Here is an 18,131-nt window from a genome sequence, read left to right on the forward strand (position 1 = left end):
AAATAAATATATAAAATAAATATATGTAACAATTATTGATGAAATCGGGTTCCCTAATTTCTCGTTATTATTTTTAGTACATAAATTTCGGGGTGTAACTTCTTTTGTAATCTTCTGATTGGTGTTACGTGGTATAATTTTTATTTATTTTGATTCACACTTTTAATCGGTGTAAAACTTGATACAGAGGTGCATAAAATAGGAAAAAAAATAATGGCGAAAAAATACAGATAAACAATGTAAAATCTCCCTGATAAAACAATGATAAATTGACCTGCTTATTAATTTTGTTCACTTTCATCATGGAGGTAGTTTTTGCCTTCCATGCTTTTATTATAACTATTAGAACGTCAATTTTATTTCGCTCATTAATATTAGGATTTGTTAAATGTTTCGTTTGACTTTGACTCTATAATTGTTATATTGAATACAAAATAACCTTACGTAATATAAAAATAATTACAAAACACTAACAAATCTGAACCATAGAACTTTGTTAATGTGTGTTTACACGATAAACAAGACTATCACTTCTTAGATAAAACGGATAAAACGACTGCTGTAAAAATCCTGTTATACACACCACCAACCAGGAAGTTACATGGATAAACAAAGGAAGTGGTTATATACAAATTTGACAGTCTAGATCCAGGTTAACAATAATCGATTGACCTTTGGCCCATCGATCACTAACAGAATAAACAACATATTGGGCAATTTGTATAGTTTATCTCATACTTTTATAGCCTCACGTTTTTACTTTTTATTCTTCCAGCATGTGTATCAAAAGTAGGCATGGCTATATATAGCAATACTATATCTCAGTTTTATTAAATCTATAAAAATAGTATTTTTTAAAGAAAATCGGCCTGTTTTCAACATTATGATACTGTACTCGAGCTGTTCAACCGGTTTTCAGCTATTAAAAACAATTATCGTAGGAGGAGATAGGAAAACATCACATTTTAAATATTTTAAATTACTGTGACAGTATTAGGCCTACTCATAACCTCAGAACAGAAACTGAATTCGAAATTCCCTTCACAAGACTAACTTGCAGTCAACAGTTTATACACATATATGGAACAAAATTGTGGAAAGAATTCACTTGTAATGGTGGTAATAAACCGGTTATTTTAAAGAAACAAAACAAATGTATAAAAAAACAGGTAAAAAAATACTTTTTATCACTATATGCTGATTAACAACACGTTTTATTTAAGTTCTATATACTTGTTCTTATGTAAAAGGGTCCTACAAAAAAACGAAGCTACAGCTTTTTTATGCAGGATCCCTGTTTTCTGTTGTACTGTAATTATGATGTACTGTAATTGATGACTAAATAAATGTGGAATAAATGCTAAAAATGTGAAGCATTCTCGTATTATTGTGTGCAGGTATTTTTCAAGAGGACATCCATTAGACAGTGTATACCACGATCGGAAAACACCCCTATTTGGGGCAAATCGTTGAACCTAAATTCGTTTTAATTATCAATAACTAATTATCTAACTAAATTTAATTAGTAAACAGGGTTAGGCTACATCAGGTGGTTAAAATCAGTACCGAGATTCTACCAACTTTATATACCATCGAGTAAACATTCTAGAAATAACGCGCGATTTACCGAATTTTGCCCTTACGTAAATTTATATAGGCCTATAGAAGAATGTTCCTGTTATTATTCGAACATGACCTCCCAGTTAGAAGATAAGTCTATTAAAATCACAGAAGTCATGGAGACACTTTTTTCATACATTAAACAGTATAGCTGCGTAAAATATATACAAATAATATTCAACCCAACTCATTTTTGCAAAAGTGCATTTATACAGTATACCGTAAATCTTTAGGCCAAGAACAATTCATCGTATGTGTTAATGGACATAATCCAGTAGCAACTGAGAGTTCAATTCCCGATACACATTATAAAAAGTTAACTGAAAAATAAAGTTATTTTAGTCGCGTGGACACGACTCTATAGTTCCCTATGTCGGTCGGTCGGTCGGTCGGTCGGTCGGTCTGTCTGTCGGTCTGTCGGTCTGTCTGTCGGTCCGGTATCACTATGCATTGTAGCACGCGACTTAATGGCTGTTGGCCTTGTTTAAATAAAAGCCTTTGGTTGAAATTAAGGCTATGTTCAGACCCATGGCGTTAGTCCGTTTTAGCGTACAACGTTACTAGCAAGGTCACATTACAAACCGCAGAGAAAAAAATGAGGTGTTCAGACCCATAGCGTACGATTATCGTTACAACGGAAGTGCGTCACTCAGGTGGTTTCTAGTTGCATATTCATGTGCTCTTACCCACGTGTTTTCATAGTTATTTCCACTGTATATAGGCCTAGATCTCAGCCCTACAATTATGACAAAATTTGCCGTAAATAAAACATACCTCAGCATTTATTTAAAAAAGAAAAATATAGTAAAGCCAAATTTCTGTTTCTATTGTTTTATTTTGTAGTAAAAAACATTTTCCCCAGGCTCTTGTGTTACGAAAATAAAGCAGGCCTCCTAATAATGAAGATGGAGATTGTGTTAGCCACATGGGTGGGTAGAAAAAATTGATTGTGATTAGTCCAGACCAGTCAGTTAAAAAAAAACCCTTAACTTGCTAATAAAAAAGACACAGCTCCCCTTGTTTGTTTACTTATTTTTTTAGGAGTTAGGGGGTTTTCAGCATTAAACTTGTCCAGTCTAGTCTGCCTTGTATATATTTAATGAGTGACTTGATGTCCTACCACGCTAGTTTTTAGCTTGAATGAAATGCGTGAATGGCTCTTTAGCTAGGCCTACCTAAGGGGAAGGGATCGTAGTCACTGTTTAAATACAAGGTACATTTATTTATGTCATTTGTTAGAAAATATAATGGTAATCAGTTGATACATGTAGTTTGTAGCCTACAGTTGTATTTGTAGCCTAGTTAGGCCTTATTTATTCTGGCCTCTTTGTTGTTGAAATCCATCTCTCACACATTGACGATACAAGATGTCAGCCTAGGTCAAACCTTGTTTCGCGTCATAACAGGAAACGTTCTGATTGGATACAACGTTGACTTACAGTAGCGTCGTACGCTAAAACGGTACTATCAACCGTTTTCCACTACAACGTTACAACCGTTGTACAACGCGTTGTACGCTAATCCCCAACTGTTCAGACACACATTCTTTTAGCGTCGTACGCTAAAACGGTCTAACGCCATGGGTCTGAACAGGGCCTAAAACTCATCACCATAGGCACTGCAGACAATCCACAGGCTGTAGTCACCCACAGGGTTTACATCCATGTGTTTGCAATGGAATTGAAGGCAAGCCTACCATCTGATTATTTTTCATCTGATTAATTAAAGCCTATTACATAAGTTTATCTGAAAAAACTTACCATGGAAAGTGGGGATTACTTATTGATAAGAATAATCAATCGATAATCTTCCTCTTGATACAAACTACACAACACCTTTTATTTTACTCCTGGATCTCAGTAGGCCTACGTGTTGCCTTAACTTGTACTGATATTAAGAAATAAGATTGCAATCCATGAGGTGACCCATTCAAGGAAGTAGGCCTACGTGAAATTAGTATTATCTTACCGACCAAACACATTCCTTTAGTAGATGCTTAAAAAGCTATCGGCAAGGTGTGTTACTACAATTCATCCGACAGGAAAATCGGATAAAACGTCGGTTTTTTTTACGGATGTGGGCAAATAGGTCCGTGTGCTCACCATAGACTATCATATCGATACAGAGAGTTTGTACGTTTGTTCGTTAAACACAATGTTTACTACTAATTGTTCTTGGCGGGCCCCGAGGTCCCAGCAGATTGGAAACACTTCAAAATGTCCTAACTCTTGGTGGAAATATTGTGGTAGGGAATAAAACATAAGTTGTTTATTTATCCGATATTATTTTTAAAAAAGTAAGAAAGTATCTTGATGGTAACGTGGGTACTATTCAGATGTTCTCAAACTTCATTTACTTCCGCTTATGGTTACAGTAAATAATTTTGCGTTAGATAGAAAGATACACTTGTCATTCACATGGGAACAATCCGATTTGTATACCTTGCTTGGTCCTCTGCCAATGAGGAAGTAAAACGGAATGAAATGAAACGTTTCTAATTGTTTATACTGAATTCAGTATAATTGTGACAAAAACAAATCTAATTTTACGTTTTCCCTCAAAACTTCCCTGTTGGTTTCCTTGTAAAAGAATATATATTTACTCGTCGACGCAATGTTCCCGCATATTGCTTCAGGCGAAAAACTAAATTAAATTCGGTTACGTAGAGAAATATCGAAGAATTCATGAAAATTCCCTATATCTTTTGTCTAAATCTCTTTCTACACTATAAAACTAGTTTGACAAAAAGGAAAGTTTGATGTGCCCAAATATGGTAGTAATATACCCAAATATGGTAGTGATATGACACCATCATCTACATATATGGGCACATCACATTTTTTGTCACATAAAGTTTGATAGTGTAGACAGAGCTTCACACGTCAACCGAAGCCACAAATTGAAAGAGTAGGCCTAATGTTAAATTAATTAAGCCGAAATTGCATTTATCTGTTTTTGGCATTTAAAAATATAATTTTTTAGGGTGTGACGTCACGGCATCCAAATAGGGACACGCTATAAATTACGCCATTTTTGCCGGTAAAGCGTAGTTTCCACTAGATACACAACGCAAGGACGTACGCGTAACGCAAGCTAGTTGATCAATTACAAGCCACTGTTCGAATAATCCATCGCTTACGATTGGTCAAATAAGTTATCTTGCGTTACGTCATTGCGTCGCTAGTGGGAATCAAGCTTAACTCATTAAGCGTGGTTCCCACTAGCGACGCAACGTAACGCAACGCAGTGACGTATTGACGCAAAGTGCTGTATTGTGCAATCAGAAGTGGGAACCGACGACGCAATAGTGCTGCAAACATCGCAGGTTTGATTTCACGCAGGCGGGGGCAAACACAATGATTGGAAGGGCATTTTCTTACATTGCGTCGTATGCGTTACGTTGCGTCGCTAGTTGGAACCACGCTTTACGGTGCACATAGCCGACAACAACTGGAGTGTACAACTGGCAGAACACGCCGCGGAATTTTCAAACGTTTCGAATTCAGTACAAATACTATACTTACAATTGCAACCTAAATTGTCTAACTCATATCAATGCATCTTGCATAAAAATCTCCTTACCACAGTACTATATAAAACATTTTACATTATGTATCTCACCATTAATTAACTCTTAAGCGTCTACCTAATTGTTGTCTGTTTTCATTTAACAACAAACATAAAAGTTCCTACTATTATATCACAGAGCTCGTTTACCGAAACTGTTTAATAAACCCTGCCAACAAATCCGCATCTCAGACACCTCAGAAACATTCCTACTATTCAAGAGCAACACGTTTACAACCAGTAACATTATAAACTCATTTATTTATATAGCATCACTTCCAACATTCCCGTACCTTAGTATATTGAATCATGGAGTCATGGTGTACCACGAAACCATAATAACGAACTTGTTTAATAAACCGTGTCTACACGATCGCCTATATAATATTACTAAACCCAAGACAGAAAAGAACTGAAATGCATTAATTTTTTGGAAATAAATGAACATACAGTTCTGTGAGACAATCTGTCACGGGGACAACTTATTTTCACTTATTCTACCAAACAGATGGCGCTATTCATGAATGAAAACATAAACACAACTTGTTCCTCGATATTTTCCATTTCGTCGCCTTTCCTTTTTTTGCATTCTCTCTTTGAAACGAACTCCCACCTTTTGTCAAACATTCATTTAAAACTAATTTAAAAACTCATTTATTTAGCAAATTACTGGATACTTTGACATTTTGTTTTAATTGGCGTAATATAAATGTATATTTGATGAGTACAGGCTGTATGTACCTCGGTTCACATGGGCCTACCAGGCATTAAAGGCACACAATAAAAAAAGATGTTATCTATTTAGTGCTTTAAAATTGACAAATAAAAGGGCAAAGAAACAATAGTTCATTAAAATACGGTTACATTATTACATGGTGAGACTCAAGCGAATTCAAGACGTTTTGGAAAGATAACTTTAAAACTGTAGGCATAATGTAAAAGGTACGCATCAGGTTGGTGATAGTCTAGGACAAAAATCTCAAGCTGAAACATCTGTGAAGTTACATGCAAATGGATTCAACAAAAGCTGAGGCTTTAAAATCCTAGTCATGGCTCTATACAAACTAAATCTTTACCAATTTGTGAAACAAATTCCAGATTTTCGATTTCATGAACAGATAAATTAGGTAACCATTTTGAAAAATGTTAGCTACTGTTCATTTAACTTAAAATATTAATTAATCAAACTATTTAAATGTATTTATTATAGATTTAATGGATTCCTTGCCTGAAAAAACATGAATTTAGACACCAAGATCATTTATCTAGCCTAATTAGTTCCACTTTTTAGAAAAATTAGGCAGCCAGTTAGGCCTAAATACAATTATCTTTTAACCTAATCATATTTATTATAAATCTAATGGATTTCTATTTGGACACTAAGATCGTGAATCTACCATATTTAGATTTTAAGCACATTTTATAAATAGGTCGCCATTTTGAATCAATATAAAGTCAAGTATGATATCCAATGTAATCCATGCTTTTAGGGGAATGAAGTGAGTCATGACTTTCTAAAGTTAAAGTCAGGACATATCCTACATTTGACTTAAGCTGCTATTTACATCAACAGTGTTACAATTTGTGAAAAGTACACAATTATTATTGTACCAACGGTGATAATGAAATACTGTACTGTATACTGTATAATAGTATTTTTTTCCAAAAGTGATTAGTTAATGATTTGATTTGGCCATGGAGGAATATTTCCTCTATGATTTGGCCATGACAGTATATTATCGCTGTCGAAATGGAACGGTATCACTTCAACCGATAAGTTGTAAAGCAAGCACGATGTATTGTTATTTGCTAGGTTGAATAGGGCCTACTAATCCGGTTGAAAATTGGAAAATAAAGCACAGTATAACACGCATCACTACATCAATAGAAAGATTGGTCAGTAGCCTAGGACTATTTTGTATTTAGTTCATCATGGAAGACAAGCCTGAAAAGTCATGTTTGCTGGTTGATGAATCTGGCTGTAAGCTTTACAAACGACGATGGATTATGCTGGCTAACTTTGCTCTTTTTGCGACGACAAACTTGTTTATGTGGGTACAATATGCTGCAATATCTGACGTAGTAGCTGCACATTACGACGTTTCAACGAAGACTGTTGATTTTCTAAGTTCCACGGTTTCTATAGCTTACATAGTTTTTATTGTGCCAGTTATGCTGATAACCGAAAGGTTTGGCTTAAGAACTATTATAATGCTCGGTACTAGCGTACAGTGTGTTGGATCATGGTTTCGGTTTGTTGGGACATCACAGGATTCATTACTTCTACATTTTATTGGTCAGTCCATGTGTGGAGCAGCGCAGCCGTCTGTTATGGGGATGGCGCCACAAGTTGCAGGGACATGGTTTGGGATTGAGGAGGTATCTTTTGCATCTGCTCTTGGGTTTATTGGAATTGAGGTATGAATAATTTACTAGAATTACCATTACTTATCACTTTTAAGTGAATATTAAAATATTCAATTATGTTGTTTGACTTGATTGGGAGTAATTCTGCAATAATTAATCATTGTGTTTTTAGGTAGGGGTTGGTATGGCCTATATTTTACCCTCATACTTCGTACAAGGACCAGATAGGCCTATTGGACATCAAATGAAATATTATTTCCTATTCACTGCAATAGTGATGACGATATTAATGTTGATTACGGCATTTGGTAAGATTTATGAATTGTTGTTTATTAATATGGAACCAGCAAGTATATTGTGAAATTTCAATTGCTACAATCATGACTACATTTGATTGAAAACCAATATGATGCACTGTTTATTTTAAGTGGGCCTACATACGATAATCCTGCTGTCTGAAATTGACAAAAGATGGAATGTTGTGGCTTTGAATTATGGGGGTTGTTTTTATTGGATATAGTCGAAGGATAGTTGAGGGTTAGGATCATATTTTGGTTTCTTTTTTTTTTCAGTATTTGAGAACAAGCCACCCCTTCCTCCAAGCAAACCTAGGATGAATGTGAAAAAAGCCGGGAAAAAGGACAATTTCCTACAATCAATTAAATACATTCTGAGCAACAGGAATTATTTACTATTATTAGTAGCATTCGGTACTTAGAAAATGAATGTTTTTCGTTGATAAGTAAAGTGCTATTCAGAGATATAAATTGTTATTCATGTTACTTTTATATTATTTTCATAATAGAAATTAACCATAACTTGTTGATTAAATTGTTTTAAATAAATACCATCAAGTAATAACATAATATATATATCATATTTTCAGGTATAAACGTTGGGTTCCTCAATACAATAGGCCTAGTATTGAAAGACTTTTTAAGTTTAACGTATACGGTATGTATTTTATTTAGTACGATAGTGATAGCCAATCGTTTCAATTTAATTTATTTCCACATTATAATAACATACAGGATAATATATACAATGGAGTAATCATGTGGGGGGAGAGTCATATAAGTTAGAAAGATTTTAAGTTTGACCCACCCCAAGATAACATTAAATACGAATACGAAAAAGAAGAAAATAAAAATACATAAACTAAAAATAAATAACAGAAAACATCATGTTGTATTTAAATTAATACAATTTATATTATTATCTATTTTCATTATTAACATTAGTAATATTATTTTATTCATTATTTTTATATAGTATGAAAACATATTAGTTGGTGGGCAGGACGGGGACTAATATTTCATTTTTATACTTATATAATAATAAAACATATTCCAATAATAATTAATAGGACAGTTCAACCATCTTGAGTCATCTTGGTATAGCAAAGATATTTTGTGGAATATCTGGGCCACTGATTTCAGGAATCTGGCTCGATAGGTCAAAATATTTCAGGTAATAATTATTTTTATCGTTCTCATATCGGTACAATTTTTTCCAAAGTAATTATTACCAATATCACATCCTCTCAATTTACGAACCCGGAGCTTCCCTTTAACAATAAAAAAAAAATTAGATTTGAAAGAATGAAGATGGTTTGTAAATATTATATTATGATCTTAATGCTATTTTAATTCTTATAGGGTGACAACTATTGTGCTTTCTATTCTGATTGCCACCTCGGTATTATTATTTGCAATTTCATTGGCTAATGCCACTGAATTGCTTACTACAATATCTATGGGAATATTTTTGTAAGTATTTTGAAGTTATTGTTTCACGTTAGGCTCTGTCTACACTATCAAACCTTATTATGAAAAAACAATGTGATGTGCCCATATATGGATATGACGATGTCATATCAGTACCATATTTAAGCATAACACTACCACACTTTTTTGTAACTTAAAGTTTGATAGTGTAGACAGAGCCTTATGGGCCTTATATATTAAGTAGATAGAATCTTTCATATATTTGACAGATATAACCAAGCCATATGTTACGATGGTTTAATAATAATTATTATAATAATGTTATTTTCTTTTATTTCAAGTATTTTTATATCCTCGTTTTTTGTCGTTGCAACTGAACATGCTGTAGAACTAACGTATCCAGAATCTGAAGTAATGTCCTCAGGAATTCTAAACACTACTGGTTTTGTAAGTAATTTTCCTTATATCAGGAAGTGGGCGTCTAAAGCGTTTATTTCGGTTGTATATATTATATATATATATGTCAAATGTAGCGACAAAACTCGCAAAGACAAAGAAAACCACTGGGAATTACTACTTAAAACCACAAAACCTTTTGGACTTAACATTACATACTCCCAGATCGGTAAAATTATTCCATTGAAGTTTCAATATTAACCACCATTTTAGCTGTTTTTTAGTTCCATTCCAAAATGGTTTATATCTATCAAACTACCTTCTTTGTTTTCTACTTTTATTCAGTCTCCACCCACCATTCACCAACCAGTCTCTTTTGTTATATTTCTTTTATTCCTGTCCACCAAGGCAGCACTTGCCAGTTCTTATGCTATGACTTTATCCAAATTCCTTCACTTGCACTGATGAAGGTCTAGTGTTGCCCGGAAGCTCTGTTTTACTTTATCGTTTTTTGTATCTTCATTGAGATCCAGCCACTGATACCCACAGCATTGTCATATATATATATATATATATATATATATCTCTACCCATAGGGAGAACATCTTTTTTTTTTCGCCTTAAGGACAGTATTTTTTCGCCTTAACGAACGACTGTCAATGGAGTTTTTTTCTTTTAGGCCGTTGCATTGTTGATGATGTTTACAATTGATGTCATCTTGTCTGATCAAACTGTTTTTATCAAGGCATGTTTTTGTTTTCTAATTCTCATCATTCCAGTTACAACTTCAGGTAAGCTCAATTGTTTGGAGTATTTTGAAGAGGTTTCCAAAATTTTCGCTGGTATCAACGTAACTGTTTCATGAAATGCATTTCATGAATGATAAACGGAGGATTGTTTGAATTGCGTACAGACCACATGTTTAGAATATGTTTAGAACCTTTCATATCTAAACAAGTCTATTTTATAAATGTACAAAATAGATGTACAAAATACATTTTTAAAATCTAAACACTATTTTTACAGTGAAATATGTGTGTTTTTATATATAGTGTGTATAACTAGTAATAACAGAAGACAGGATGCTGACACGGACAACTACCTAGAAGAGGACAACTCGTCGGACACTAAGTTGATGGAAAGCACACTGGATTGAAAATGAAAATAAATGATAGGTACGGGGTCAGGAAAATGTATATACATATATCATATTTATATTTATGTACTTAACTAAAATTAGCCCCTTGGGGATTACTTCCGAAAGAAAAACTTATCACAATATGAGTCAAAATGTTGTATTTGTACTCATTTAAACAAACCCAATTTGTGTTTTGTATATAACATTAGGGTTGAGGGATGAAGAAGGAACAATTTTTAAACATATTCTTATCTTATCTCTTATTTTTTTTAATGTTTTATAGGCCTATAAATAATATACCGCTAAATACAGTAAAACATTTGCGATTTAATACTTTGTTAAACTGTCACTGTCGATTGAAATAGTAAAGTACATGTAACAATACATCTCTACGACGTTTATATTTTTTGTAATTATTAATTAATACAAACGTTGAGAAGCAACTGTCAGTAATAAAGTTTATTTGTATATTATGTGTTTATAATCTAACAGTAGGGCCTACCCACACTAATAGTAATAAAGTTTATTACCTCCGCCAAGGAGGTTATGTTTTCAACCCTGTATGTTTGTGTGTGTGTGTGTTTGTGTGTCTGTGAACAGCCTGGAGGCCACAGTTTTTATCCGATTCTCACCAAATTTGGCAACAATGATCTATGGCCGAAAAGCTCGGACGAGTTCGAATTTGAGGGGAAAAGGTCATAGGTCAAGGTCACAACTAACAAAAAACTATTTTACTGCCTAGAGACCACAGTTTTTATCCGATTCTCACCAAACTTAGCCACAATGATCAATGACACATCATATAATTGTGGTTAAATTTTGAAGGGTCAGGGTCAAAGATCAATGTCCACAAAAAACTAAAAAAAATGAAATAAAAAAATAATTTAAAAAAAAAACCTCAGTGGGACTTGAACCAGCGATCTCAACTGTGAGAGGCTGGATACATAACCATTACACCACACTGTCATCCACAACTTTGTAGTTTGCAGTTAACATATTTACACTTAGAACTAATAAAAAAAAATGTAAAAAAAAAATATTCAGGGGGAATTTTACAGTAGGCGGAGGTTTGTACTCTCGGAGTACCCTCTAGTTTGTATATATTTTGTTTATATTATATCTAACAGTACCAAAACTCACAGTAAGAAATTTGCGATTCAAATGGCGATCAAAAGTATTACAATGCATATTTACAGTATTGTACAGCATTGCAATACTATTTATGTTTATTCTCCAAGGGCCCATAAATTTACCTACTTGTGTTAAACCATGGAGGTATACCTCTATGGTTAAACCAAATAATTTGGAATGTTCCATTCATCGCAAATCAATACATTTGTATAAACGTATATTAAATCTATCAACATAGTATTTTTTCTTCATTAATTGTCTTCAACATTATGATGCTGTACTCTAGCTGTTCGACCAAACAATTATCGTAGGAGGAGATAGGAAACTCGTATTATTGTGTGCGGGTATTTTTCAAGATGCACATCCATTAGACAGTGTATACAAAAACACCCCTATTTGGGACAAATCGTTGAACCTAAATTTGTTTTAATCGTCAATAACAAACTATCTAACTCAATTTAATTATTAAACAGGGTTATATTAGGTTAAAATCAGTAGCGAAAGTACGAACCAACTTTATATACCATCGAGTAAAAATTCTAAAAGTAAGGCGCGATTTACCGAATTTTGCCCTTACGTAAATTTATATATAGATACTGTTTTGGTGGTCCACAGAGCTTCGAAGTCGAGTAGAGGGTAATATGACGCAAATAGGTTTTGTCTTTTTTATGTTAAGCTCTGTCTACACTACAAACTAATTTGACCAAAAAAAGTGTGATGTGCCCAAATATGTTATTGATATGCTTATATATGGTAATGATATGACATCATCATGTCCATATATGGGCACATCATATTTATTTGTCACATAAAGTTTGATAGTGTAGACAGAGCTTTAGTATTTCTTTACTATGATCGGCCATGGACAACTATTTTGATGACACCTAGATAATAAATAGAAACATTTTTTATATTGTGATTGGAAAATATTTATTTACAGAAAACAAGCCCATTAAAATATATTAAATATTTTGTTAAAGATATACCATTATGCTGCGTTTTATGTCAAAAGTTTGTACTGAAAATAGACAATAATTGTTAATAATCAGCAGAAGTAAAAAGTAATAATTAAGCCTAAATATTTACTTTATTAAATATACTGTGAGATAATCGCTTTGATATAATATATAATAAGAGCTTTATTAAATATACTGTGAGAGCATTGCCATCGAAATGGAAAAGGCGATTCTCGTAAAGTACGAGACAAAAGACTGAGGTGCTGCTGTTTATGGTCTGAGAACCGGGTGAATGGTAAGTGAGATAATCGCTTCGATATAATATATAATAAGAGCTGAAAGCAGTTAAATAACAATTCAGTGTTCGTTAGTTGTTATTGAATGCTTAATAATTTTCAAAATTCCTTTGAAAATGTGAAACCAGTAGGCCTAAACAATACAAGTACACAACACGCTTTAGTGCATCAACAGAATGCACTCAGAATATGTGCATATTTTTATTTGTGACATGGAAGATTGATCAGAGCCTTGGCCTATTTGGTATTTAGTTCATCATGGAAGACAAGCCTGAAAAGTCGTGTTTGCTGGTTGATGAATCTGGCTGTAAGCTTTACAAACGACGATGGATTATGCTGGCTAACTTTGCTCTTTTTACGACGACAAACTTGTTTATGTGGGTACAATATGCTGCAATATCTGACGTAGTAGCTGCACATTACGACGTTTCAATGAACACCGTTGATTTACTAAGCTCCACATATAGTATAGCTTACATAGTTTTTATAGTGCCAGTTATGTTAATAACCGAAAGGTTTTGCTTAAGAACTATTATGATAGGCGGTACTAGTCTACAATGTGTCGGATCATGGTTTCGGTTTGTTGGGACATCACAGAATTCATTACTTCTACATTTTATTGGTCAGTCCATGTGTGGAGCAGCGCATCCGTCTGTTATGGGGATGGCGCCACAAGTTGCAGGGACATGGTTTGGGATTGAGGAAATATCTTTTGCATCTGCTCTTGGGTTTATTGGAATTGAGGTATGAATAATTTATTTTACTAGGATTACTATTACTTTTCACTTAAAGATGTATTGTCCCCTGAAAAAAATAATGTTGTTGTTGAATATGCCATTTTAATGTCACTTTGACCAAAAATTGGACCGGAAAAAATATTTACCTAAAAAAAAAAATCAAAAACTTTTACTGTCCATTTACATACACAATACATACAATTGGAAATGTGTCGTTTGATACACTACATACATAACAATTATAAAATTATATAGAGTTATACTGTACATCATTCACACAAATACTTGTTACAACAAAAATATAAAAGAGCTTAAACTAAAACTTAATGTATTGTGTTGAGGAAAGACTAGGCGTATTGCAGATTATTGCAAATTTTTGAAGTAAATATCTTTAAAAATGTAATAATTATTTACTAATTTATTTAAAGAAAAAAATAGCTGTCAGCCAATGGGGTTTTGGTTGAATTTAACCGTTTATTTTATCATTTAGGCCTATTAGGTGAAAACATTATTTTTTTCGGAGTTTTTTTTCATACAAAAATGAGTAACTTAGTTAAAACTACAAAATATTAAATTATGTTGTTTGATATGATTGGGAATAATTCTGCAATAATTAATCATACCATTGTGTTTTAGGTGGGGATTAGTATAGCTTACATTTTACCATCATACTTCGTACAAGGACCAGATACTGGACATCAGATGAAATATTATTTCTTATTTACTGCAATAGTGATGACGATATTAATGTTGATAACGGCATTTTGTAAGAATTATGAATTGTTTATTTTTGTTGTATTTTGATTTTTCCCCAATTATTTCTTATATTTTTTCCTATCCTTTATACGATTTGATCAAAACTAATTCTATCAGTTATTTATGTTCATAAAAATGCTATACTTTTATATTTCTCGCATTATCCATCTTTTCTCTACATCTAAAATTTAAATATTTAAATGTATTTAAAACAAATTATTTGTTTAATAATATGGAACAGACAAGTACTGTAGGCCCTATATTGTTGTGAAATTTTAATTGCTATAATCATGACTACATTTGACTGAAAACATATATGATGCACTGTTTATTTTAAGTAGGCCTATATGCGATTTATCCTGACAAAAGATGGGATGTTATGGCTTTGAAATATGGGGGTTGTTTTTAATGAATATAGTCGAAAGATAGTTGAAGGATCATATTTTGTTTTCTTTTTTTTCAGTATTTGAGAACAAGCCACCCCTTCCTCCAAGCAAACCTCGGATGAATGTGAAAAAAGCCGGGAAAAATGATAATTTCCTACAATCGATTAAATTCATTCTGAGCAACAGGAATTATTTACTATTATTAGTAGCATTCGGTACTTAGAAAATGAATGTTTTTCGTTGATAAGTAAAGTGCTATTCAGAGATATAAATTGTTATTCATGTTACTTTTATATTATTGTTATAATAGTAATTAACCATAACTTGTTGATTAAATTTTGTTAAATAAATATCATAAAGTAATAATATAATAGGTAAATCAATACAAACTAACATAATATATATCATATTTTCAGGTATAAACGTTGGGTTCATCACTACAATAGCCCTGGTATTGAAAGACTTTTTAAGTTTAACGTACGCGGTATGTATATTATTTAGTACGGTAGTGATAGTCAATCGTTTCTACATCATGTTGTATTTAAATTAATATAATTTATATTATTTTCTATTTTCATTATCTAATATTAGTAATATTATTTTGTTCGTTATTTATATAGTAAGAAAACATATTAGTTGGTGGGCAGGACGGGGACTAATGTTGATATTGAGACAAAACAAACATTTTTTTTATTTTTATACTTTAAAATATTAACGGATATTCCAATAATAATTAATAGGACAGTTCAACCATCTTGAGTCATCTTGGTATAGCAAAGATATTTTGTGGAATATCTGGGCCACTGATTTCAGGAATCTGGCTCGATAGGTCAAAATATTTCAGGTAATAATTATTGTTATCATCAGTACAATTGTTTCCAAAGAAATTATCATCAAATCCTCTTAATTTCACAAACTCTACATTTCAGGGTCAGATACGGGTGTAAGGTTCAAGTCTTTTGTTTAATATATATTAAGTCCTGCATAACACCACTTTTTTTTTATATAAAAAAAACTTATTTTACCATCGGTCATTCTGCTTTACCGAAGACAATACATAAGTGGACTTAACATTACCGTTACAAAAGCTAATATTTTATACATATTAAACAATATATATTTTATACTCGCAGCTCCACTTTAACAATAAAAGTTACATCTGAAAGAACGAAGATGGTTTGTATATATTATATTATGATCATAATGCTATTTTAATTCTTATAGAGTGACAACTATTGTGCTTTCTATTCTGATTGCCACCTCGGTATTATTATTTGCAATTTCATTGGCTAATTCCACTAAATTGCTTACTACAATATCTATAGGAATACTTTTGTAAGTATTTTGAAGTTATTGTTTTACGTTAGACTCTGTCTACACTATCAAACTTTATGTGACAAAACAATGTGATGTGCCCATATAATAATAATATCCTGGATATATAGCGCCTAATGTTGTGAAACCTCTAAGCGCATATGATGATGTCATACCACTACCATATTTAAGTATAATATCACTACCATATTTGGGAACATCACACATTTGTTTTTGTCGAACTTGTTTGATAGTGTAGACAGAGCCTTATGGGCCTTATATATTAAGTAGATATAATCTTTCATATATTTGACAGATATAACCAAGCCATAATTATTATAATAATGTTATTTTCTTTTATTTTTAAGTATTTGTATGTCCTCGTTTTTTGTCGTTGCAACTGAACATGCTGTAGAACTAACGTATCCAGAATCTGAAGTAATGTCCTCAGGAATTCTAAACACTACTGGTTTTGTAAGTAATACTTATTGTCTTTATTATATCAGAAAGTGAACGTCTAAAGCGACCAGCCATATAGTGTTGGAAATAAGTAGGCCTATGTATGATTTGGCCTGAACGGTAAAAAATCACCACTAGTTCGAACGTTCTGGTTAGTCTTGTGTGAGGTAGAAAAACGTAACCCAGTCCGGAATGTTCTTCGGTCCCTGGTTCGAATCTGGGTTTAGTTGGAACGCGCTTACCTCGATATTATTGTTCAGACAACCTGGTATCATGTCAATGGATTTTTGTTCTTTTAGGTCGTTGCATTGTTGATGATGTTTACAATTGATGTCATCTTGTCTGATCAAACTGTTTTTATCAAGGCATGTTTTTGTTTTCTAATTCTCATCATTCCAGTTACAACTTCAGGTAAGTTTTGTTATTTTTTAGTAACAGAGAGAGGACAAGGAATTTTCCAATCTCCATAAAGGTCAAAGGTCGTGTAAAATAAAAACAATTTTTGTAGTAATAAATACATTTTAGGTATACTGTATCTGAAACAAGCTCAATTATTTAGAGTGTTTTGAAGAGGTTTCCAATATTTTCGCTGGTATCAACGTAACTGTTTCATGAAGTGCATTTCATGAATGATAAATGGAGGATTGTTTGAATTTCGTACAGACCACATGTTTAGAATGTGTTTAGAACCTAAACATGTTTCATACCTAAACATGTTTATGGCTAAATGTGTGGAAAAAGTGAGTACAAAATACATTTTTAAAATCTAAACACTATTTTTACAGTGATATATGTGTGTTTATATATATAGTGTGTATAACTAGTAATAACAGAAGACAGGATGCTGACAAGGACAACTACCTAGAAGAGGACAACTCGTCGAAAATAAATGATAGGTACGGGGCGCCGTCCGGGACATTACTAATTTTGTCGACATAATACAATTATGTGACAAATAAAGAAAATGAGATAATTCTATCATTATATAAGATAAAGTAATTATATCAGGGAAATGTATATACATATATCCTATTTAAAGAAGAATAGGAGAAGCCGTGATTGTGTTTAATACTGTTTTGGTGGTCCACAGAGCTTCGAAGTCGGGTAGAGGGTAATATGCATGACGCAAATAGGTTTTGTCTTTTTTATGTTAAGCTCTGTCTACACTACAAACTAGTTTGACCCCCAAAAAAGTGTGATAATAAATATGGCTCAGACTGTTCAAAAACTACATATTTATATTTAGTCTAATGGCATGTTTTTGCAAAAAATGGCCGATTC

At 32.7% G+C, this 18,131-nt stretch overlaps 2 protein-coding genes across 3 annotated transcripts; both read left to right on the forward strand.

The window, feature by feature from the left end:
- The first annotated feature begins 7,084 nt into the window (after window positions 1-7,084).
- LOC144855914 (choline/ethanolamine transporter flvcr2a-like) lies at window positions 7,085-17,906 on the forward strand. 2 transcript variants are annotated; one of them, XM_078713905.1, is made up of 10 exons: window positions 7,085-7,605; window positions 7,727-7,862; window positions 8,127-8,264; window positions 8,441-8,508; window positions 8,921-9,024; window positions 9,213-9,323; window positions 9,623-9,728; window positions 10,357-10,468; window positions 10,730-10,852; window positions 17,747-17,904. In XM_078713905.1, the coding sequence occupies exons 1-9, from the start codon at window positions 7,120-7,122 to the stop codon at window positions 10,831-10,833; spliced, it is 1,365 nt and encodes a 454-aa protein (XP_078570031.1). In that variant the 5' UTR covers window positions 7,085-7,119; the 3' UTR covers window positions 10,834-10,852; window positions 17,747-17,904. The 2 variants fall into 2 exon arrangements, with proteins under 2 accessions (XP_078570031.1, XP_078570099.1); XM_078713973.1 differs by lacking the exon at window positions 8,127-8,264 and having other exon boundaries at window positions 17,747-17,906.
- On the forward strand, window positions 13,188-17,789 carry LOC144835863 (choline/ethanolamine transporter flvcr2a-like). The gene is made up of 9 exons (XM_078690987.1): window positions 13,188-13,942; window positions 14,572-14,701; window positions 15,155-15,292; window positions 15,494-15,561; window positions 15,818-15,921; window positions 16,302-16,412; window positions 16,760-16,865; window positions 17,150-17,261; window positions 17,662-17,789. The coding sequence occupies exons 1-9, from the start codon at window positions 13,457-13,459 to the stop codon at window positions 17,787-17,789; spliced, it is 1,383 nt and encodes a 460-aa protein (XP_078547113.1). The 5' UTR covers window positions 13,188-13,456.
- Window positions 17,907-18,131: the final 225 nt, after the last annotated feature.

This window comes from Antedon bifida, chromosome 1, assembly GCF_963402885.1.
Source record: "Antedon bifida chromosome 1, ecAntBifi1.1, whole genome shotgun sequence".
Lineage (NCBI taxonomy): Eukaryota > Metazoa > Echinodermata > Crinoidea > Comatulida > Antedonidae > Antedon > Antedon bifida.